The sequence below is a fragment of the Mastacembelus armatus genome, chromosome 1 (genome assembly GCF_900324485.2).
Source record: "Mastacembelus armatus chromosome 1, fMasArm1.2, whole genome shotgun sequence".
NCBI classification, from domain to species: Eukaryota; Metazoa; Chordata; class Actinopteri; order Synbranchiformes; family Mastacembelidae; genus Mastacembelus; species Mastacembelus armatus.
This window is the reverse complement of record NC_046633.1, coordinates 307,123-325,423: the sequence shown is the minus strand read 5'-3', so window position 1 is coordinate 325,423 and position 18,301 is coordinate 307,123. Positions and strand designations below refer to the sequence as shown.

Below are 18,301 nucleotides of genomic sequence, written 5' to 3'. Positions count from 1 at the left end.
GGGGCTTTTTTTATTTGCTGCTGTGACTCTTCCAGGCTGCAGAGCGACGGGTTCAAGCCGCGGACGGGACAGAGGATGTAAGTACAGGCATGTTTTTATATATCATTCTGAAAAATACTGCAAAAAATACTGCTGCAGGTTCATTTGTGGTATTTTAAAGTGAGACTGTGCAGAGACAGAAGCTGCTTTAAAATGTTTTTACATTTTTACATTTGGGGCAAAGTTTCATAATAAACTGGTTTCCAGTTTAAGCCTCTGACTTCAGGAGGATTTTGTCCCTGTTTCATCAGAGGAGGCAGAACTTCAGTTTCATCTCTGGCTGCTCTGATTAACAAAAAAAACTCAATGTGCAGTTTTCTCATCTAGAATAATTTCTTTTTCTAAATCCACAAGTAACATCTGGTACGTTTTATTTCATACTGTGCAAATATCAAGCAAAACATGTAGTCAAATGCTTTTCATTACAGATTGATCTGCATATAGATTATTGATCTGCTGATGTGGATTATTGATTGTTCCACAGGATCATGGCAGTAAAATAAAAGCTGAAGTCACGTCACATTTGAACTGCAGCTCAGTGTTGGCAGCAGGTGGTTGGTGGTTCGATCCCTGGTTTCTCTAGTCCACGTGATGAGGTGGCCCAGGTTAGACCAGGTGTGTGTGTGAACAGGTGAAAACTGTAAAGCACTTGAGTAGAAAAGACAGTTCATTACTTTAATTGCTGCTTTTTATAAGGTCAGGTCAGTGCGACAGGAAGCTGCTGTTCAGCACAGACACACGAGGTCTGACTTCCACTGTTTGTGTCCTCTTCAAATCCCACTGTCCGTCTGCTTGCCCTCCTCTCTCACCTCCTGAGACCCCGTCTGTCCCTGAGACACAAACCACCAGGCGTCAGCCCCAGGTTTTACTTCCCACATTTAAACTCTGAATGAGGTCAAATTTGTTTTACCTGCTCGGAGGTTTCGGGAGTCTCCTGAGACCAGGTCCTGAAACATAACAGAGTTCTGTTGCAGAAGCTTCACGTGTAGAACCCAGTTGAGACTTTGAGTTTTTACGGAGACTTACGTGAAAACTTCAGCATGTTGGTCAATGGCAAAAAGCTCCTTGTCCGAATCCTGATGTTTCTGGTTCCTCTTCAGCCTGAGAGAGTGAAGATCAACAGATCTTTTCAAAAGGAAACCTGAACTTGACACACTAACATCCTCTCAAAGGAAATGGGAGGCCCGTCTTTTTCCAAAAACCAACTCCAGACGCTAAGAACGACTGTCACTGTTTATAGTCTCTGAAGGAGGAAACAGTCATCGCGGCTCTGGTTCCGCTGCTCCACCAGCTTCTCTCTGCTCAAAGTCTGGAGCTGGTTTTTGGAAGAAGAGGAGCCTCCCATTGTTGGTGAGGAACAACCATGAAACACACAATCTCCAGCTGCTAAACATCTGGGTCCTGATTGGCTCGTCTCACCTGATGATGAAGACAGTGGTGAGGATCAATCCCAGAATGCTCAGGGCCAACATGACGCCCAGAGCGATGACCCCAGCCTGGTCGGGGGCGGGGCTTTCAGGCTTCGCCTCCACATTGAAATGAAGCTCCTCCCCAAACAGTTTGATAAGCTCCGCCCTCACAGCATCTGATTGGCTCTGCAGCTTCCTGGCAGATCAGACAGGAGAGGTTAGAACAGAGCTACAGCTGCGACACATCTGGTCGGCATCAGGAACATCGTCCCCAGAACGATCCAAACAATTACAGAGAACATCTCCAGGTCCAAAACCACCTTGTTCCTGAGCTTTCAACCATAACACATGGTTTATCAGTAACCCCTGTGTCGGACCCAATCTCTTTATTAGGACCCCCCGTTTCAGACCTGTTTCAGTCAGTTTATTGGCAGCAATTCTAACATGTATTAATATAAATTATTTAAGTATTTAAAAAGCAAAACCGTAAAATCTCTATGTCTACAGTCTTATAGATTAAATAATCAATTGATTGTGAAAATCTCTTACTGTCCTAAAAATAACCTGTTTCATATTAAAAGGACATAAATACCAAACTCTGGAGAAAGACAAAAGTCCAGGTCTTACTTTGTGACATCTTCAGCAGAAACAACCTCCTCTCCATCCACAGCGATGAAGCTGAGCAGAGTCCTCACAGCAGCTCTGGACTCAATGGTTCCTCCGTCAGAGCTCCACACCCCCAGGATCTTCACGGTCCAGCTCAGAGCTGCTCCCAGAGACCTGAGGGCCAAACAACCACAGCGTTATAGTCAGAAAACGGAAACCAAATGAACCCAAGCTGAACCGGTCTTACTTCTCCAGTTCTGGTGCTTTTTTCTCCACAGTGTTTGCAGGCTGGTTCAGAGACATGGTCACCACATCATTGCTGCTCGCACCCCCCCAGACCACCACCTGAGGGCAGAGCACAACACTGTTTTCATCTGTTTAGTTTTTATTACACAGTTTTATTTTAACTGAATGAAACACGCAGGTCTAAGAACATAAAAAGACCAGGATGTAGTAAACAGGAAGCAGCAAAAATATAAAAATAAAACAAAAACAATAAATATTGTAACGGTAATTAGTTGGAACCGGTGTTATGGACTTCACCTGATCGGTGCAACTGTTCAGCACCTTAAACGACTCCATCCAGTCGTCCACACTCACCTCCACCGTGGTTGTAGCAACAAGTCCTCCAGGGTCTGTGGCCTTCACCTCCACTGCAGCCGTGTTTCCAGCCAGACCTGCTGCCGACACCACGTAGACCAGCCCAGAGGACGGGTCCATGTCAAAATAAGGACTGTCTGCTGAGAGGCTGTAGACCAGCTGACCCTCATCACCCATGTCGGGGTCTGAGGCCTGGAGGGGACACGATGGGAATGTCAATACCTGACAGCTAAAGAGTCTGAGGTCTGTGGTGTTGTGACACGTAATAAGTTTAATTTATGAGATTCATTTTATTTATAAAGTCTAAATTACAAATTTGCCTCAAAGGACTCACCACGTGTCCAGACTACAACTAATGAATGCAGCTCATTTCCTTCTTAATTAAGAACCTCAGCACTTTTCAGCACAACATTTAAGTCTCTGACTGACAGTTTGGACTTTCTCTGGTTGATGTGGGGGACACTCCTGTAGATGTTCAGGGAACACTGTACACAAGAGGACTCTGCTGTTTCTAAACCCTGTGGTGATCTTTACCTTGACATGGACGACGGGCGTTTTATACGGGGCGATGCTGAAGACGGAGGCCTTGTAAGGCTCAGAGGGAAACTGAGGAGCCTCGTTCACATCCTCCACCTGAACTCTGACCTTAGAGGGAGAGAAACACGACAAATTAATGAAGACAACCGCCCCGGGTCCACCGGGGTCCAGACCCTAATCCTAACCTGCATGTCTTTGGACTGTGGGAGGAGAAAACCCACACAGAGAGAAAATCCAGTCCACCTTAAACCAAACATAATGTCTTTGTGACGATCCAGACTAAATGTTTTCTGTTGTGAAAGTAAATATTTGATGGTGTTTGCTGGTAAACAGGTCGTACCATCGTCACAGCTGAGGTTGGGGGGGTCCTTGTGTCCACTGCCTCCACGTCCAGGAAGTACCACTCCTCCTTTTCTTTGTCCAGGGGACTTTTGGTCTGGATGGCTCCGCTGGCGTCGACAGAGAACAGGTCAGTGTGTGTTTTCAGCGTGTAGGTGACATCATACAGGTGACTTCCTGAAGAGGCCCAGACTCTCCCCACTGTCGCCCCTGTCACCTGGTTCTCAGGTAGGCTGAAGTTGTAGGAGGGGCTTTGGAAGGCCACGCCCTCCACCAGACTGACGAGCCTCAGGTTCACGACAACACGAGCTGCAGGTCAATGTAACACACAGTGTGTTAAAGTTCAGTACAGTGGGAAGACACTGGGCCGTTAGAGTTCTAATTAACTAATCAAATCAAATATTGATTTTTAGTTTTAGTTTTTCTGTGAAACTATTGAAATGGTTCAGTCCAACTCCTTAAGTACTACATTGTAAAAGTACTGCAGTACTCCAAAGAGTCCAGCATCAGTCGAGTGAAGCTGCACGGTGCCGTCAGACCGACCTGTGGAGTTCAGAGGAGGCAGGCCGTGGTCTTTGGCCATGGCTGTCAGCTCCAGTGTGGTGTCCTCTGTGACATCAGCAAGGTCAGAGGTCAAGGTCACCGCCCCAGTCTCACTGTTCAGGGCCAAATATGGAGAACTTCCTGCACTGAAGCTACAGCACAGAGAAAACCAACGACCTTAAACATCTGAACCATCAGCTGATACAAACACACATCACAGTGTAATCAGTTGTACTATCAGTGCTTCATTCAGTCAGAGACCGTCAGGAAACAAGAGCTGGGCCAAAGCCTAAAACCTCCAGCAGACCTGTAGCTGATGAGCGAGTTGTTCCCGGCGTCCCTGTCGGTGGCCTCCAGGGTCAGCAGCAGCTTCCCTTCCTCGGCGTCTTTCAGCAGGACGCTGCTGACGTAGCTGCTGAAGCTGAACTCAGGCCTGTTGTCGTTGACGTCAGTGAGGCGGACGGTGACGGTGGTGACGTTCTGATTCAGTAAACGAGTTTAGATTTTTTAGATTTTGTCCTAATTTGTTGTCTTAGACCATATTTAATATTCAAAATCACTGAAAAATGAAAAATTTGCTTCCTGTTGAAGTCGTTTACATATTTTTCATTATTTAAAAGATTCATTTCCTGATTCTTTTTAAGTTTTAATGCCGAGTCAAAATCGTAAAGTGCAAAACGTTTAATGAACAAAACATTTTTTGTCTTTAGGTGTTTGTCACATTTTTCCCTCTAATTGTCTCTGATGCACAAACCACTTTCAGTATGTTTCACTCAGAACATACAAAATGTAAGTTTTAGACTTTTAAAGTCCAAAACCATAACCGCTGTGTGAAAAACCCTATGAGCACTAACTAAATATCAACCACATCTGCTGTGTTTGTGCCTCAGGAAGTCCAGACTCCTGCCGTGTTGCAGGGTCTGGATCCAGCTTTTCCCTCTCACCTCTCTCTGGGGGTCTCCCTTGTCTGATGCTTTAACGACCAGGTCGTATGTTTCCCTGCTCTCCCGGTCCAGAGCTCCAACAGCCAGCAGCGTCCCATCCTGCAACACAGCACATGGTCATAGTCTGATCATGGACTCGGCACCGGTTGAGGAGGAGTCCCCGGTCCTCTGGCCTCACCTCTCTGAACCTGAAGAGCGGGTGAGGGGAGGGGAGGGACAGTGTGACCTCTCCGTTCAGGCCCAGGTCGGCGTCTGTGGCGGTGATGGTGAAAATATTTCCTGGGCTTTCCTCTGAGTACTGGCCCTCGGGGATCCACAGGGGGTCTGGGATGCCTGGGAACTGCGGGGTGTTGTCATTATAGTCCAGGACAGTGATGTTGAGCTGAGCTGTGGCTCTCAGACCGTCAGAGACCTGGTCCACCGCCACGACCTGAACACAGACACAGAAAACAGTGGTAAAGCTTTAATCATGGCGACTTTGGATTTTATTTTATATCACTGTAGTTCTAACTCTTTAAACTCCAAAGGTCAGGTGGTGTGAACGATACAGATCATTGAAAAAACACTGTGTGTACAGTCTCAGGTGTGTTGCTTTGTCCGGTATCCTAAGCTCTTCATGTGAAACATGCGTAAAGCAGGTTAATGATAAATCAGTCGTGTACCTGTAATAAGTAACTGTCCCTTGTCTCTCTGTCCAAGGTGGCGTCTGTCCTCAGGGAGACCACACCCTGTTTGTTGATGTCAAACGTGTCGTTGGCGTACAGGAAGAAACCGCTGGAGAATCCACCCTGAAGGAGGAGGTGAGGGGGAAATAAGATAGTGTTCCCATCACAATCTGAGTTAATCATTTGTTCTGAAATAACAGCAGCTTCTCATGGGAAATAAAATCTGATCTGGCGCCAAAGTCCAGACACATAAAGCTCCTGTGCTCTGAGATTTCATCTGTTAGTGTTGGACTGTAGATTTCTGATGGACACAATCCACTGATTCGCTGGCAAGAATTGAACATGCTCAGAATTTCAGTCTGACACTGGTTTGGTTTCTCGTCCAGTGTGAACAGAATATTGGTGAATATAACTCCAGCTCACAACAACAGAGAATCTGCTGCTTTTAAACTACAACCCAAATCATTTCACACCACAGAAGCAGGTGGTGTCTCTCACCTCGTCCCTGTCAGTGACCTCCAGCCTCAGGATGGACGCGCCGCTCGCCAGGTTCTCAGGGACGGCCACGTCGTAGCTTTCCTTACTGAACTCAGGCGGGTTGTTGTTCACGTCCTTCACCTTCACCACCACAGAGCCGTTCCCAATCAGAGAGGGCGTCCCCCCGTCAGAGGCCTGAACCTTCAGCCTGTACACCTTCACCTCAGAGTAGTCCAGAGGCTGGGCCAGCCGCAGAGTCCCACTGGAAGAGTCCAGCTCAAAAACAGCAGGGTCTGATGAGGGACTCTGCTGGAAAATACTGTAACTGACTCTTCCGTTTGCTCCGTCATCGGGGTCTACAGCAGATAATGTGAGCAAGCTTGTCCCCACTGCCTCTGTCTCTAAGACTTCAGCTTCGTACTCGGCCTCAGAGAACTTGGGGACGTTGTCGTTGATGTCGGACACCTGGACCAGCAGGGTGGCTGTAGCCGACCTGGCCGGACGCCCCTGATCTTCAGCCACCAGAAGCAGGTTGTACTCTGCCTTGGTCTCCCTGTCGAGAGCCCCAGCCACAGTCACCATGGCAGACACGGGGTCAACAGAGAACCTCCCCTCGCCTCCTCTCAACGAGTATCGGAGCTCCTTGTTGAAGCTGCTGTCTTTGTCTGTAGCTGGAACTGCAGTCACATTGGATCCTACCTCTGCGTCTTCAGGGACTGATTTTGTGACAGAATCAGAGGCAAAAACTGGACTGTTGTCATTGACGTCAGTGACTCGAACCTCCACGACTGCCCTGTCACTGGAGACCCCGTCAGAGATGGAGATTTCCACTGAGTAGTTGTGCGGGCCCTCGTCATAGTCGAGCTTCACTTTGGTGGTGAACTCACCACTGGGGGAGATGGCGAACTTGTCAGACTCGGTCTCAACTTGGAGGGTCACAGGAATTTCTCCTGTTGCCAAGAAGTCAACCTGAATAAATAAAAGAAGAAGGGATACATGTTTTATCTGTCAGGTACTGACTGTAATTTCCAATCACGAATAATTGATCAGAGAATCTCAGGGCAGCAAATAAGAGTCTTTGAAATATGTAAATGTACATATACAGGTGTTACAGGTGTCACAGGAGACTCTGCCTTAAACACTCGCACTGCTAGCATAATCACACCATGCTAATACATGCTAATACATGCTAATAGCATAATAAACTAACTAACCAAGCTATAAAATATTCATAGTGGTCAAAGTCATGAAAAAATCGACAGCACTGAGATGTCCGAGAATTGACTTTATCTAAAAAGTGTTTTTAAATAAAACTTAGCTACATTGATAAAAAGCTCAGGTTTTTCCCACAAACTAACGGTGTGACTAAGCACATGCAGAATGAGCAACATGACACCAGCTTGTTTCTGATTGGTTGAAAATGAAGCGTTAATTTGACCCCAGTGACCCCACCGGTCACATGACTGCACATAAAGTCACCAAACGCTGATTTTAGTGTAAAGAACATGGAAGTGGAAGATAATGAGAAACATTCTCATAACAGTCTGTGATCATTCGCAGGTAAACTCACCTTCACAATCATCGTCCCTGGTTCCCTCTCTTCTTCTGTGGTGCCACTGTAGGTGCGTTGCGTGAACTTTGGTCTAGAATCTCCAACAGCGAGGATCTCCACCTGTGCGGAGGCAGAGCGGGATACTACGCCCCCTAAAGGACAGGTGAGAGTACCATCTTCACCATCATGGCTTTACTGTGGCAGTCAAAGGACGGATCAATGCTGGTCACATGAAAAAAATAAGAAACGTGTTTATTACCATCTCTGGCTGTTATGAACAATAAGAGCTCCAAGGTTTTATGTGCTTCCACCCGAATGATCTTCGTTAGAGTGATAGTGCCGCTGTCTTCGTCAATGGAGAAGTAGTTGTTTAGATTCCCAAAGTCAATGGAGTATTTGATCTGTCCGTTCACACCTGCATCCGGGTCATCAGCCTCAACCTTTGAATTACACCACAGGGAAGAAAAACAGCATTAAAGGCTCAAGATGTAATATTCAAAGCAATTTATCAGCAGAAATGGAAAATAGTTTTCATGACTATGTTGTCCTCAGTGTGTAATCACCAGAAAATACCAACTGTTGTATTTTCTCAATCTTAGAATGAGCCTTTAAAGTTACATAGGGAGTGGGTCACCGTTCATGGAGGCAGCCATGTTTCCACAGTAGCCCAGAATGGTCAAACAAGACACTGTCTCTATACAGGGAACCACATTTTGTTTTAAAGCTTATGACTAATTCTAATTATTGATGGATTATTGTGTTGATCACTTTAATGTTGGAGCTGGTAAAGGTGGAGCTGACGTTAACTACTTTATATACTCCTAATTTGAAGTACTTTATATACTGCTGGGTAGCTGACGTTAACTACTTTATATACTCCTAATTTGAAGTACTTTATATACTGCTGGGTAGCTGCCGTTAACCACCTTATATACTTCTAATTTGAAGTACTTTCCATACTGCTGGGTAGCTGACGTTAACTACCTTATATACTTCTAATTTGAAGTACTTTATATACCGCTGGGTAGCTGACGTTAACTACCTTATATACTTCTAATTTGAAGTACTTTCCATACCGCTGGGTAGCTGACGTTAACTACCTTATATACTTCTAATTTGAAGTACTTTCCATACTGCTGGGTAGCTGACGTTAACTACCTTATATACTTCTAATTTGAAGTACTTTCCATACTGCTGGGTATCTTGGGAATTTCCCACCAGGGATCAATAAAGTTTGATGATCAGTCTGTATTTTGTTGGATCCATCTAATTCTGAAAAGGAACTAAAGTTATCAGATAAATGTAGAGCAGGAAAAAGTCCAAGGTTTGACTCTGACATGTAGTGAAGTCCAAGGATGAAGTAGCATAACCTGGAAATACTCAGGTATAAAGTACAAATACTTTGTAAATCCAATTTAGGTAATGACTTCCCTCCCCCCTGAATACTGCTGTGCAGACTTCTGTCTGTGGGGACAGTAAACAGTGCTGCACAGTCTCCTCACCTTCACCACAAACATCCCCTCTGTCTGGTTGGTGAAGACTCTGCCTGTGTACTTGTTGCTGGTGAATTCAGGGCTGTTGTCGTTCTCATCCAGAAGAGTAACATTCACATTTGCTGTTGTGACGTGGTTTGGTGGTGTGGCCTCTCTCGCTTCAACCTGAACAATGAACAAGGGGAAAACATCTCAGATGTAACCAGGGCCCATGTTTCATAATCCAACATCTCAAAATAAGTCCTGATAATTGGCTGAATTTGATGCAGGACCTGAAATTAATCCTACTCCTGTTTTTGTACTTTTGTAAATCAAACTAATTACTTTTTATATTTTCATGTTTTACATGTTTCATATGTAACGTAAACTAAGGTTCACCTGTTTATAGTGTTTGTTACCTGGAACGTGATCCTTTCTGTGGCCTCTCTGTCCAGAGCTGTGGAGTCCGTCACTGTGATTGTCCCATCAGAGCCGATGGAGAAAGGAGTCGATTCTGGAAGGATCTGCAGAGTTCCTGCAAATCCTCCCTGTGCAAGATTCAAGAAGAGACTGAATAAGAAATTTTAGGCAGTGGATGGTTCAGGCTCAGTTTGAGGTCAGTACCAGTCAAATACTTTGATTTGAAATTCTGCTGTAGAGTGAAAATGTCCTTTAGTTTTACCTGAAACGTGCAGCCTGACATTATGTTCATGTTAAGTGACATGTTATTCCTCACTGACACCATGATCTTAGAATAAAAATATGATTTAATGCAGCACAGACAAATGACCTTTTGGCCTCATGCCGCTCACCTCGTCCCTGTCAGTGACCTCCAGCCTCAGGATGGACGCACCGTTCGCCAGGTTCTCAGGGACGGCCACGTCGTAGCTTTCCTTACTGAACTCAGGCGGGTTGTTGTTCACATCCTTCACCTTCACCACCACAGAGCCGTTCCCAATCAGAGAGGGCGTCCCCCCGTCAGAGGCCTGAACCTTCAGCCTGTACACCTTCACCTCAGAGTAGTCCAGAGGCTGGGCCAGCCGCAGAGTCCCACTGGAAGAGTCCAGCTCAAAAACATCAGGGTGTGATGAGGGACTCTGCTGGAAAATACTGTAACTGACTCTTCCGTTTGCTCCTTCATCGGGGTCTGCAGCAGATAATGTGAGCAAGCTTGTCCCCACTGCCTCTGTCTCTAAGACTTCAGCTTCGTACTCGGCCTCAGAGAACTCTGGGACGTTGTCATTGATGTCGGACACCTGGACCAGCAGGGTGGCTGTAGCCGACCTGGCCGGACGCCCCTGATCTTCAGCCACCAGAAGCAGATTGTACTCTGCCTTGGCCTCCCTATCAAGGGCCCCAGCCACAGTCACCATGGCAGACACGGGGTCAACAGAGAACCTCCCCTCGCCTCCTCTCAACGAGTATCGGAGCTCCTTGTTGAAGCTGCTGTCTTTGTCTGTAGCTGGAACTGCAGTCACATTGGATCCTACCTCTGTGTCCTCAGGGACTGATTTTGTGACAGAATCAGAGGCAAAAACTGGACTGTTGTCATTGACGTCAGTGACTCGAACGTCCACGACTGCCCTGTCATTGGAGACCCCGTCAGAGATGGAGATTTCCACAGAGTAGTTGTGCGCGCCCTCGTCATAGTCGAGCTTCACTTTGGTGGTGAACTCACCACTGGGGGAGATAGCGAACTTGTCAGACTCGGTCTCAACTTGGAGAGTCACAGGAATCTCATTGTCTATTGCGAGGAAGCTAACCTGTAAACACAACGAGGACAGGCAGTGTATCAGCTGATTTGATGTGGATAATCTAACTGAACCCTTCCTCCAACTCTGATGACTAAAGACAAATTAGGATGAGCAGTTCGCTTTGACGAGCCAGTTCATACCAGTTGCCCTGGAAACTCACCTTAAGAATTAAAACTCCTGGTTCTTGCTCTTCTTCAATGGTGCCATGGTACACTTCTTGAATAAATTGTGGTTTTGAGTTACCAGGAGCCCGAATGTTCACCTGTGCCGAGGAGGAGCGGGGTGTGATGCCCCCTAGAGGAGAGGCAGAGAAAAATATTACTATAACAGTAGAACAGATTCCTTTTGCCCTTCATGTAGTTGCATTCAGGGAGCAGCTGGGGTGTTGACATGCCTGTACGTCATCATAATACTGTAGCTTCAGTGTTCGGCTTTCAGGTCAATCAACGTGCAAATTCATATTTCCTGATTGGATTCATTCTTTATTCCATGCAATAATCAGTATTCCCACTTAAAGTTATGTAAAGCTGATTTTTTTTTCTTCTGCTGTAAATTGTCATACTCAGGAGGTGATGATTGAATTTTAATTTGATTTAAATTTGAATAATTTATTAGCTTTGCCAAACAGCAGGTAGTGCTGGATAAACTGAAAAGTCAAATGTTCAGCTCTACCATCTCGAGCTCTTATGTAGAGAGGAAACTCCAAAATCCGGTTTTCCACCAGCGGAATGGTTTTAGCCAGTGAGATCTCTCCAGTGTCTTCATTGATCAAAAAGTAGCCGTCGTTATTCCCAAAGTCAATCGAATATGTGATTTGCCCATTTACATCAGCATCTGGGTCATCTGCTTTAACCTTAGAGTTAAATTAGAACAAATATTAACACTTCAAAAACATCAAATGAAAAAGACAAGTTGTCCCCTGAAAAACAGATTGTAGAAAAAAAATCATTCTAGAAGTGGCAGGATGTAAAACGTGATAATTCCTGTCTCACTCTAATCTGTAAACTATGAGAATAATTTAGATTATGACATGACTCATTCAAGCTGTAAAAGTTATCTGCTCAGATAACAGTGTTCTGTAACTTACTGCAAACTAAAAGATGGAAGGGACCTAAAATTGAACCTTGAGGAACTCCACAGTTTCTGCTTATGCTCAACGTTAAACACGGAGGGTTTTATTAGAAAATGACCTAAAGTAGCAGCTTACTCACATTTAGCACATGTGTACAGAACTGTTTGAATCACTCACCTGGACCAGCACCATTCCCACTGTCTGATTTGCAAACACTTTCCCCTCGTACTCGTTGCTGGTGAATACAGGACTGTTGTCGTTCTCATCCAGGAGACTGACGCTGACTTGTGCTGTTGCAACATTGTTGGGTGGATTTGTCTCCCTCGCTTCAATCTTTTAATTCAAACAGCATTAAACATTAACCTTAAAATAGCAAGTTAGGGTTAGTAGCAATAGTCCAACTGTAATTTGACCCTCACTGATAAAAACAATGAACATCTACTGAATTTCTTATTGTAATTCTCTGTATAATAGCAACAGGTACCTGAAATTCATAAAGAAAAAAATATTTATTTTGCATATGAAAGGATAACTCTGGTGATGGTCTACAGAACATTTGTCATATGCCAAGAAATTCCACTATCCTGATGCTCACAAGAGACTAAATAGAGATTCATCCACTGCTGAAAATAGTCCCCAGTAAATTCATGAGGTGGATATTTTATTTGTGAGTTGTTTTTAACATTTTATGTCTTGAGTAAAAAACATGAAGCTTCTAATCTAAATATCTAAAATCTAGTTTACCTGAAATGTGATGCTTTCAGTGGCCTCTCTATCCAGAGCTGTGGAGTTCTTCACTCTTACAGTCCCATCAGAGCTGACAGAGAAAGGAGCTGATTCTGGTATGATCCGCAAAGTTCCCACAAATCCTCCCTGGGAAAAATTAGCATGTACGATTAGGATCATTGCTGCTGTTGCCAGCTGTGGGTGAACGATACACTTAGACCTGAATTGCTAAGCATTAGCTAGTGTGAGGAAGACCTCCTCTGACACATGCAGTATAACAAGACAATGAGGATGTTTGAGTGACAGAAAGTGACAGGTAGTAGTCCACCTGGTCCACGTCAGAGACAATGGCTCTGAATACAACAGCATCAACAGGAGAGTTTTCCACCAGCGTCACGGTGTAGTCAGGCTGGTCAAACTCCGGACTATTATCATTCACATCCTCAACTGTGACGGACACCACAGCATCAGCCGTCTTCATGCTGTCGTCTGTCTGAGCCGCCTACAGAGGGAGAGAAAAGTCCATCCATTACCTGTAACACCTGTAGAGGGTGGTAAAAACTGACTGATCAACTGTTTCAGTCACATCTGTCACATCTGTCACAATCACACAGCTCTCTGGCTAAATATGTCACAACTGTGTCGATCCCTAACTGGTCTTTGCTACCCAGCGGTATATAAAGTACTTCAAAGTAATAGTATATAAGGTAATGCAGGACTTTTACCCTGTGGTATTACTACTGTTACTGCAGTAAAGGAGCTGAATACAGATTTTCACAATACTACACGTCAAATAGCTGAATAAAATATATAAAAACATGACCTTCCTGTGTATTATTTTACTACAAACAGCCTAATTCATCCTTTGGCATCAGGCTGCTCGGTGCTGGTGCCCACGGATTAAAGAACCGGTACCTTGATGCTGACAGAAATCACTGCAGAGTCCATCCGGTCTCGGTCGATGGCGGTCACCACAGTCAGAGCTCCGCTGTGTGAGTCGATGCTGAAGCTGCTCTGAAACTTCTCTGGAGACACTAAACATATAAACACATACTCATTTGCTCTTCTCTCGTGTCAGTGCATCAGGCCAGAGGCTGGAGCTCAGCTCAAAGCTTTAATTTACCTGCACTGATGCTGTAAGTTACAGTCATGTTGATTCCAGTGTCTCCATCCTGGGCCTTGATCTCCTCAGGCTGGATGGTACGGAAAGCCCCAACCTGAAATGTAAACCATCAAGACTTTATCTAAAGCCCAGCAGATGAACAGAGCACTGCAGCATCTCTAAGGTCTAAAAACAAAATGTTGAAACACCGAGTGACATTTTTAAAGCTAAAACATTTCACCATCAGAAAAATGTTGCAGTGTTTATTTTAGAGACTCACCTGGTTCTCTGGAATGAAGGCCTGGTACAGGTTGTGGCTGAAATACGGGTTCAAGTTGTCAAAATCATCAACGTGAATGAGGACGGCGGCCGTGTCGTTCAGCCCCCCGTTATCCTGCAGGAGACAAACACGGTGCCGGTTTCTGAGCGTTCACATCCTGCACCGTCCGGTGACGCTGAGTCTTTGGTTTCTCTTACCTGAGCAACCACGGTGAAGCTGTACTGCTGGATTAAATTGTAGTTCAGGCGTCTCTTCAAAATAAAAGCCCCTGCGCTGTTCATCGTAAAGTCTTCTGAAACTGTTTCCTGATGAAAGAAAGTCGAGTAGTTGTGTTGGACTCAGTGTTTCTGTGTTTAGAACTGTAATTATAATTGAGCTGCCATTACACTGTGAGTGCTGCTTGGGCTTATTACAGTGGAGTATGTGACTCTGTTGTTGGCCGGGGAGCTGTCTGCGTCCACGGCCGTCACTCGAAGAACCTCTGTCTCCAGATGTTTCGTCTGGGGGAAGAAAAGACTGAATGACGTGCACACACATGCACAGATACAAGCAAATACACACGTGCACGTTAAACGTTAAGCCTCAGACTCCAACAATCCTCGGGTTCATTCTGGGTCCACATTAGCCAATCAGAAGTCAGATAAAGTTCCACCTGGTTCGGCGCTAACATTAGCCTTCAGTCAGCTCGGCTGTTAAAGGTATCAGAACTTTTAAAACTGCAGGGGGAACAAACAGAACCGCAGCACGTCTGTCGGTCTTTGTGGCAGACCTACCTCTGAGACTGTGGCGCTGTAGAGTCTCTGCGTGAACACCGGCCTGTTGTCATTCAGATCGTTGAGTTTCAGTGTCCGAGTGTTGTTGTACTGCAAAGGTCAAAATGTCACGTCAGGTGTGCTGCTCCGCAAAGTCAGAGAATAAATGTGTTTTTAGCGTCTCACCCACCTTAATAGGACCGTCACACATGACGGAGTAATACAAGGTGCTGTCAGTCTGAAAGACAACAACACGCTGGAGTTTAGCTCAGTGCAGAAAACTGAACCCACTCAGATCTCAGTCCTCATTACAGAGGCCGAAAACCTGCTGGTCTTATCTTTGAATATTGTGAGAATAAAGTCAGAGTTTGCCTGTAGGTCAGATTTCAGCTCTTTGAGGAGGAAACCTCAACCTACAGACAGAAGATTTATAGGATTAACTAATAGGTTCATTAGAAACCAGTGTTCAGGCTGTTGCATTTACACAGGCTGAAGAGGCCGACACTTATTCTGGAAGTTGGTCCAAACTTGGTCCCAAGTTGGTTTCAGACTTTATTCTTAGAATTTTATTGTCAGTACTTTTATAGTGAGGCCCTAGGGTCCCTGTCGTAGTGGTCTCTGATAGGCTGCTGTTACAGTCTGGGTTTGGTGTCATTAAACAACACATCAGGTTTTGGAATAAACAGTTTGTACTTTATTAGACACTTATTGTGTTATCTTCAAAAAAAAAATAAGGGGGTCAATTTTTAGAAAAAACTACTTCCTGTTTCCTGTTTGTATTTCTTTTTTGATTCCAGCTCAGAGAAATTAAAAATGCAAACAAAATCTTTTTGAAGATTCTCCAGATAAATAAATACAAAAGAAATCAGTGACACACTGACAAGTACTTGCTGTTCTTTCCTAGGACACTCACAGCTGCCAGGGCGTCTGCGTCCAGCGGCTTCTTGGTGCGAACGGTTGCGGTGGTGTCGCCGAGCGTGAAGCTCAGCTCCAGAAACTCCAGGTGGGCGACGAAGATGTGCGGCACCAGCTTCACACCGGTTCCCGCTGAGATCCCGTTGACCAGCTCCACATCCCCTGCGGCATCATGGGAGCAGCGTGAGAACAAACATCATGTCTGCACGTAACAGGCACCCAGCTGTATTTGGTCTCTAATGAAATACAACAGTATGACGCAGCTGAAGCGACTTTGAGTGCATCCACCTCACCTGTATATCCTTCATCCACTGCACCAAGGTCTTTGGTCCCACCACCTGCACAATTTATGGTGGAAGTACCTTCAGGGACAGAGAGAGGACAAGGTTCATGTTTGGAGGGGAAAGATGAAGCGCTCAGCACCTGAAGACACGGCTCATGGACGTATCAGGGTGAGAGGAGGAACAAACAACATCGTTTGTTCTCGCATTGATCCAAACACACATGGAGTCCAAGTCACGCTGAGGTGCAGCTGACTGGGCCGCCCTGAGAGCCTCGGTGGGACGAGGCAGACTGCTCTGAGACGACCATGCTGGAAAACTGGGGTTCACTTTTCCACAGAGCAGTGGTCAAGGCTGCAACAGCTGGAGGCTTGTTGGAGTGTTTTTCCCCTGGACTGGACTTTGGAACTGAAACTCATCTGACTTGAGGAGTGAACAACAGATCACTGACGTTTCTCTGATTGTTGGAACAAGAATAATTTGGAAACACAATGTTTCGCTAATGACTAATCAACAACCAAACAAATTCAGACCCAGAGTCTCATTGACCCCTGAACCACATTTGAGTCTTTTTAAGCTCCTCCTTTTTAAATCCTCCTGCTCGGGATGCACTTCTCCTTTCCCCACAGCCCTGGTACTGAGAATTAGTGCAGAAGATGATTGTGTTGTAAACCCTGTTCCTCTTTTCCAGTTCTGACCTGCAGTTCTGACCCTGCTCTCCATCTCAATCTCCATCCTCCGACTGCAAACCGGGGTCAACGTGTGCAAGTTCAGTTTCGTTCTGACTGAGAAGCTGCAGCCTTTGTCCACAGCAGGGTCTCTCTGAAGGCCTTTTCAGTTTTGGGGCAGCTGTGGGTCAGGAGGTAGAGCAGGTCGACCATAAACCAGAGGGTTGGTGGTTCGACCCTTGGCTTCCCCGGTCCACAGGCCGACGTGTCCTTGGGCAAGACACTGAACGCCAAGTTGCCCCCCATGGCTGTTCCACTGGTGTATGAATGTGTGAGTGTGTGTGTGGGTGAATGGACAAATAAGTGCTTTGAGTACACTACACAAGTATAAGACCATTTACCTTTTTCCATGAAGCAGCTCTGGGAGCTGTTGTACAACCGTCCACTGTCCTGATCATTAAACCAGCTCTTCCTGCGTTTGCCGTCATCCCCTGAGCACAGAGCAATAAATAAAAACTGTTTGTTTCTAACCTTTGGGTTTGGAAAAGGCCTTCAGAGAGACCCTGCTGTGGACAAAGGCTGCAGCTTCTCAGTCAGAACGAAACTGAACTTGCACACGTTGACCCCGGTTTGCAGACACTGATGGTCTCTGACTGAAGCAGCTGCTGCCTGGTCTGAGACCTGCACAGCAAAACCAGGTTTAAACCAACACTAAAAGGTTTCAATGTGAACAGCAGAAACATATAAACACCTTTCAGATTAACACTGCACAGGAAGCTGAGCAGGTAAATCAGACACACCTGTTGGGTGGAGGGGGGGACCATGCACCAGACACAGGTGAGGCTAAAGGGCAGCAGGTGACCTGAGAACGGGCTGGGTTACCTGGGTCTCCCTGTGCTGATCCTGGATCAGGTCTGAATCAAACTCTCCTGGTCTCTCCCAGAAAACTGTGCACAAGCTTTTATTTTGAATTTCCAGAAAACACAGGAAAATGATTTGTTGTTGGACTGGGGAGAGTCTTTGGCGCCCACGTGGACCCAGTGAGCTTGAATCAGTGTCCTGCAGGACTAGGTCTGCTTAGACAGAAAGCAAAAATTCTGGTTCTGGTTTGTTCCCTGAGGAAGAAGCAAAGAAACATGAGCTCAGAACCTGCAGCTTGTTGAACGTTTAGTCTGTTTTTAAAAAAGATCTTCAGACAGTTTGGACTTTTCATCTCTCGCTTGATATTTTCCTGTGAATCTGCTGATTTTGTTCCACAGCTTTTTAAAATGTTTATATGAAAATAATAAAAATCCAGTGGACCTGAGGCAGCAGAGGGGAAATGAAACTCTGCTCTGGTCCACATCAGTTTATAGCTGCTATAAAAGATGATTGCTGGGGAGGAGGGCGAAGTGAACTGCAGACGCTTCATATCACCTGTGATTCAGGTGATCTGCTCAGTGTCGGTTCTCAGGTTTTGGGAAAACACGACCGGGCCGGCATGGACCCTGGCGGTTTGGTTCGGACTGGTCTCGTCCTGGTTGCCTCCATCTGTGTGTGCGGTGTCAGAGGAAGTCCTTTAGGTGAGT

At 45.6% G+C, this 18,301-nt stretch overlaps 1 protein-coding gene across 1 annotated transcript; it reads right to left on the bottom strand.

Annotated features, from left to right (window-relative positions):
* Positions 1-562: 562 nt before the first annotated feature.
* Positions 563-16,375, bottom strand: LOC113128041 (protocadherin Fat 4). The gene is made up of 35 exons (XM_026303084.1): positions 16,322-16,375; positions 16,078-16,207; positions 15,783-15,946; positions 15,060-15,107; positions 14,891-14,980; positions 14,531-14,617; positions 14,315-14,422; positions 14,118-14,231; positions 13,859-13,952; positions 13,651-13,769; positions 13,064-13,237; positions 12,754-12,882; positions 12,187-12,342; positions 11,610-11,790; positions 11,098-11,231; positions 9,996-10,946; positions 9,603-9,731; positions 9,214-9,369; positions 7,971-8,151; positions 7,730-7,863; positions 6,181-7,128; positions 5,680-5,805; positions 5,196-5,447; positions 5,018-5,116; positions 4,381-4,553; positions 4,074-4,225; positions 3,532-3,839; positions 3,189-3,299; positions 2,655-2,846; positions 2,302-2,399; positions 2,076-2,228; positions 1,459-1,644; positions 1,066-1,140; positions 950-986; positions 563-869 (listed from the first exon to the last, which is right to left on the bottom strand). Exons 1-35 carry the CDS (start codon positions 16,373-16,375, stop codon positions 810-812), a joined length of 6,303 nt encoding a protein of 2,100 aa, XP_026158869.1. The 3' UTR covers positions 563-809.
* Positions 16,376-18,301: the final 1,926 nt, after the last annotated feature.

Excerpts from the sequence above, each read along its gene's own strand:
- LOC113128041 (XM_026303084.1), bottom strand. The coding sequence starts at position 16,375 with ATGGTCGTCTCAGAGCAGTCTGCCTCGTCCCACCGAGGCTCTCAGGGC. Across the intron at positions 14,232-14,314 it reads GCTTCACCGTGGTTGCTCAG|GATAACGGGGGGCTGAACGA; the intron begins GTAAGAGAAACC and ends TGTCTCCTGCAG. Across the intron at positions 2,400-2,654 it reads TTGCTACAACCACGGTGGAG|GTGGTGGTCTGGGGGGGTGC; the intron begins GTGAGTGTGGAC and ends CTCTGCCCTCAG.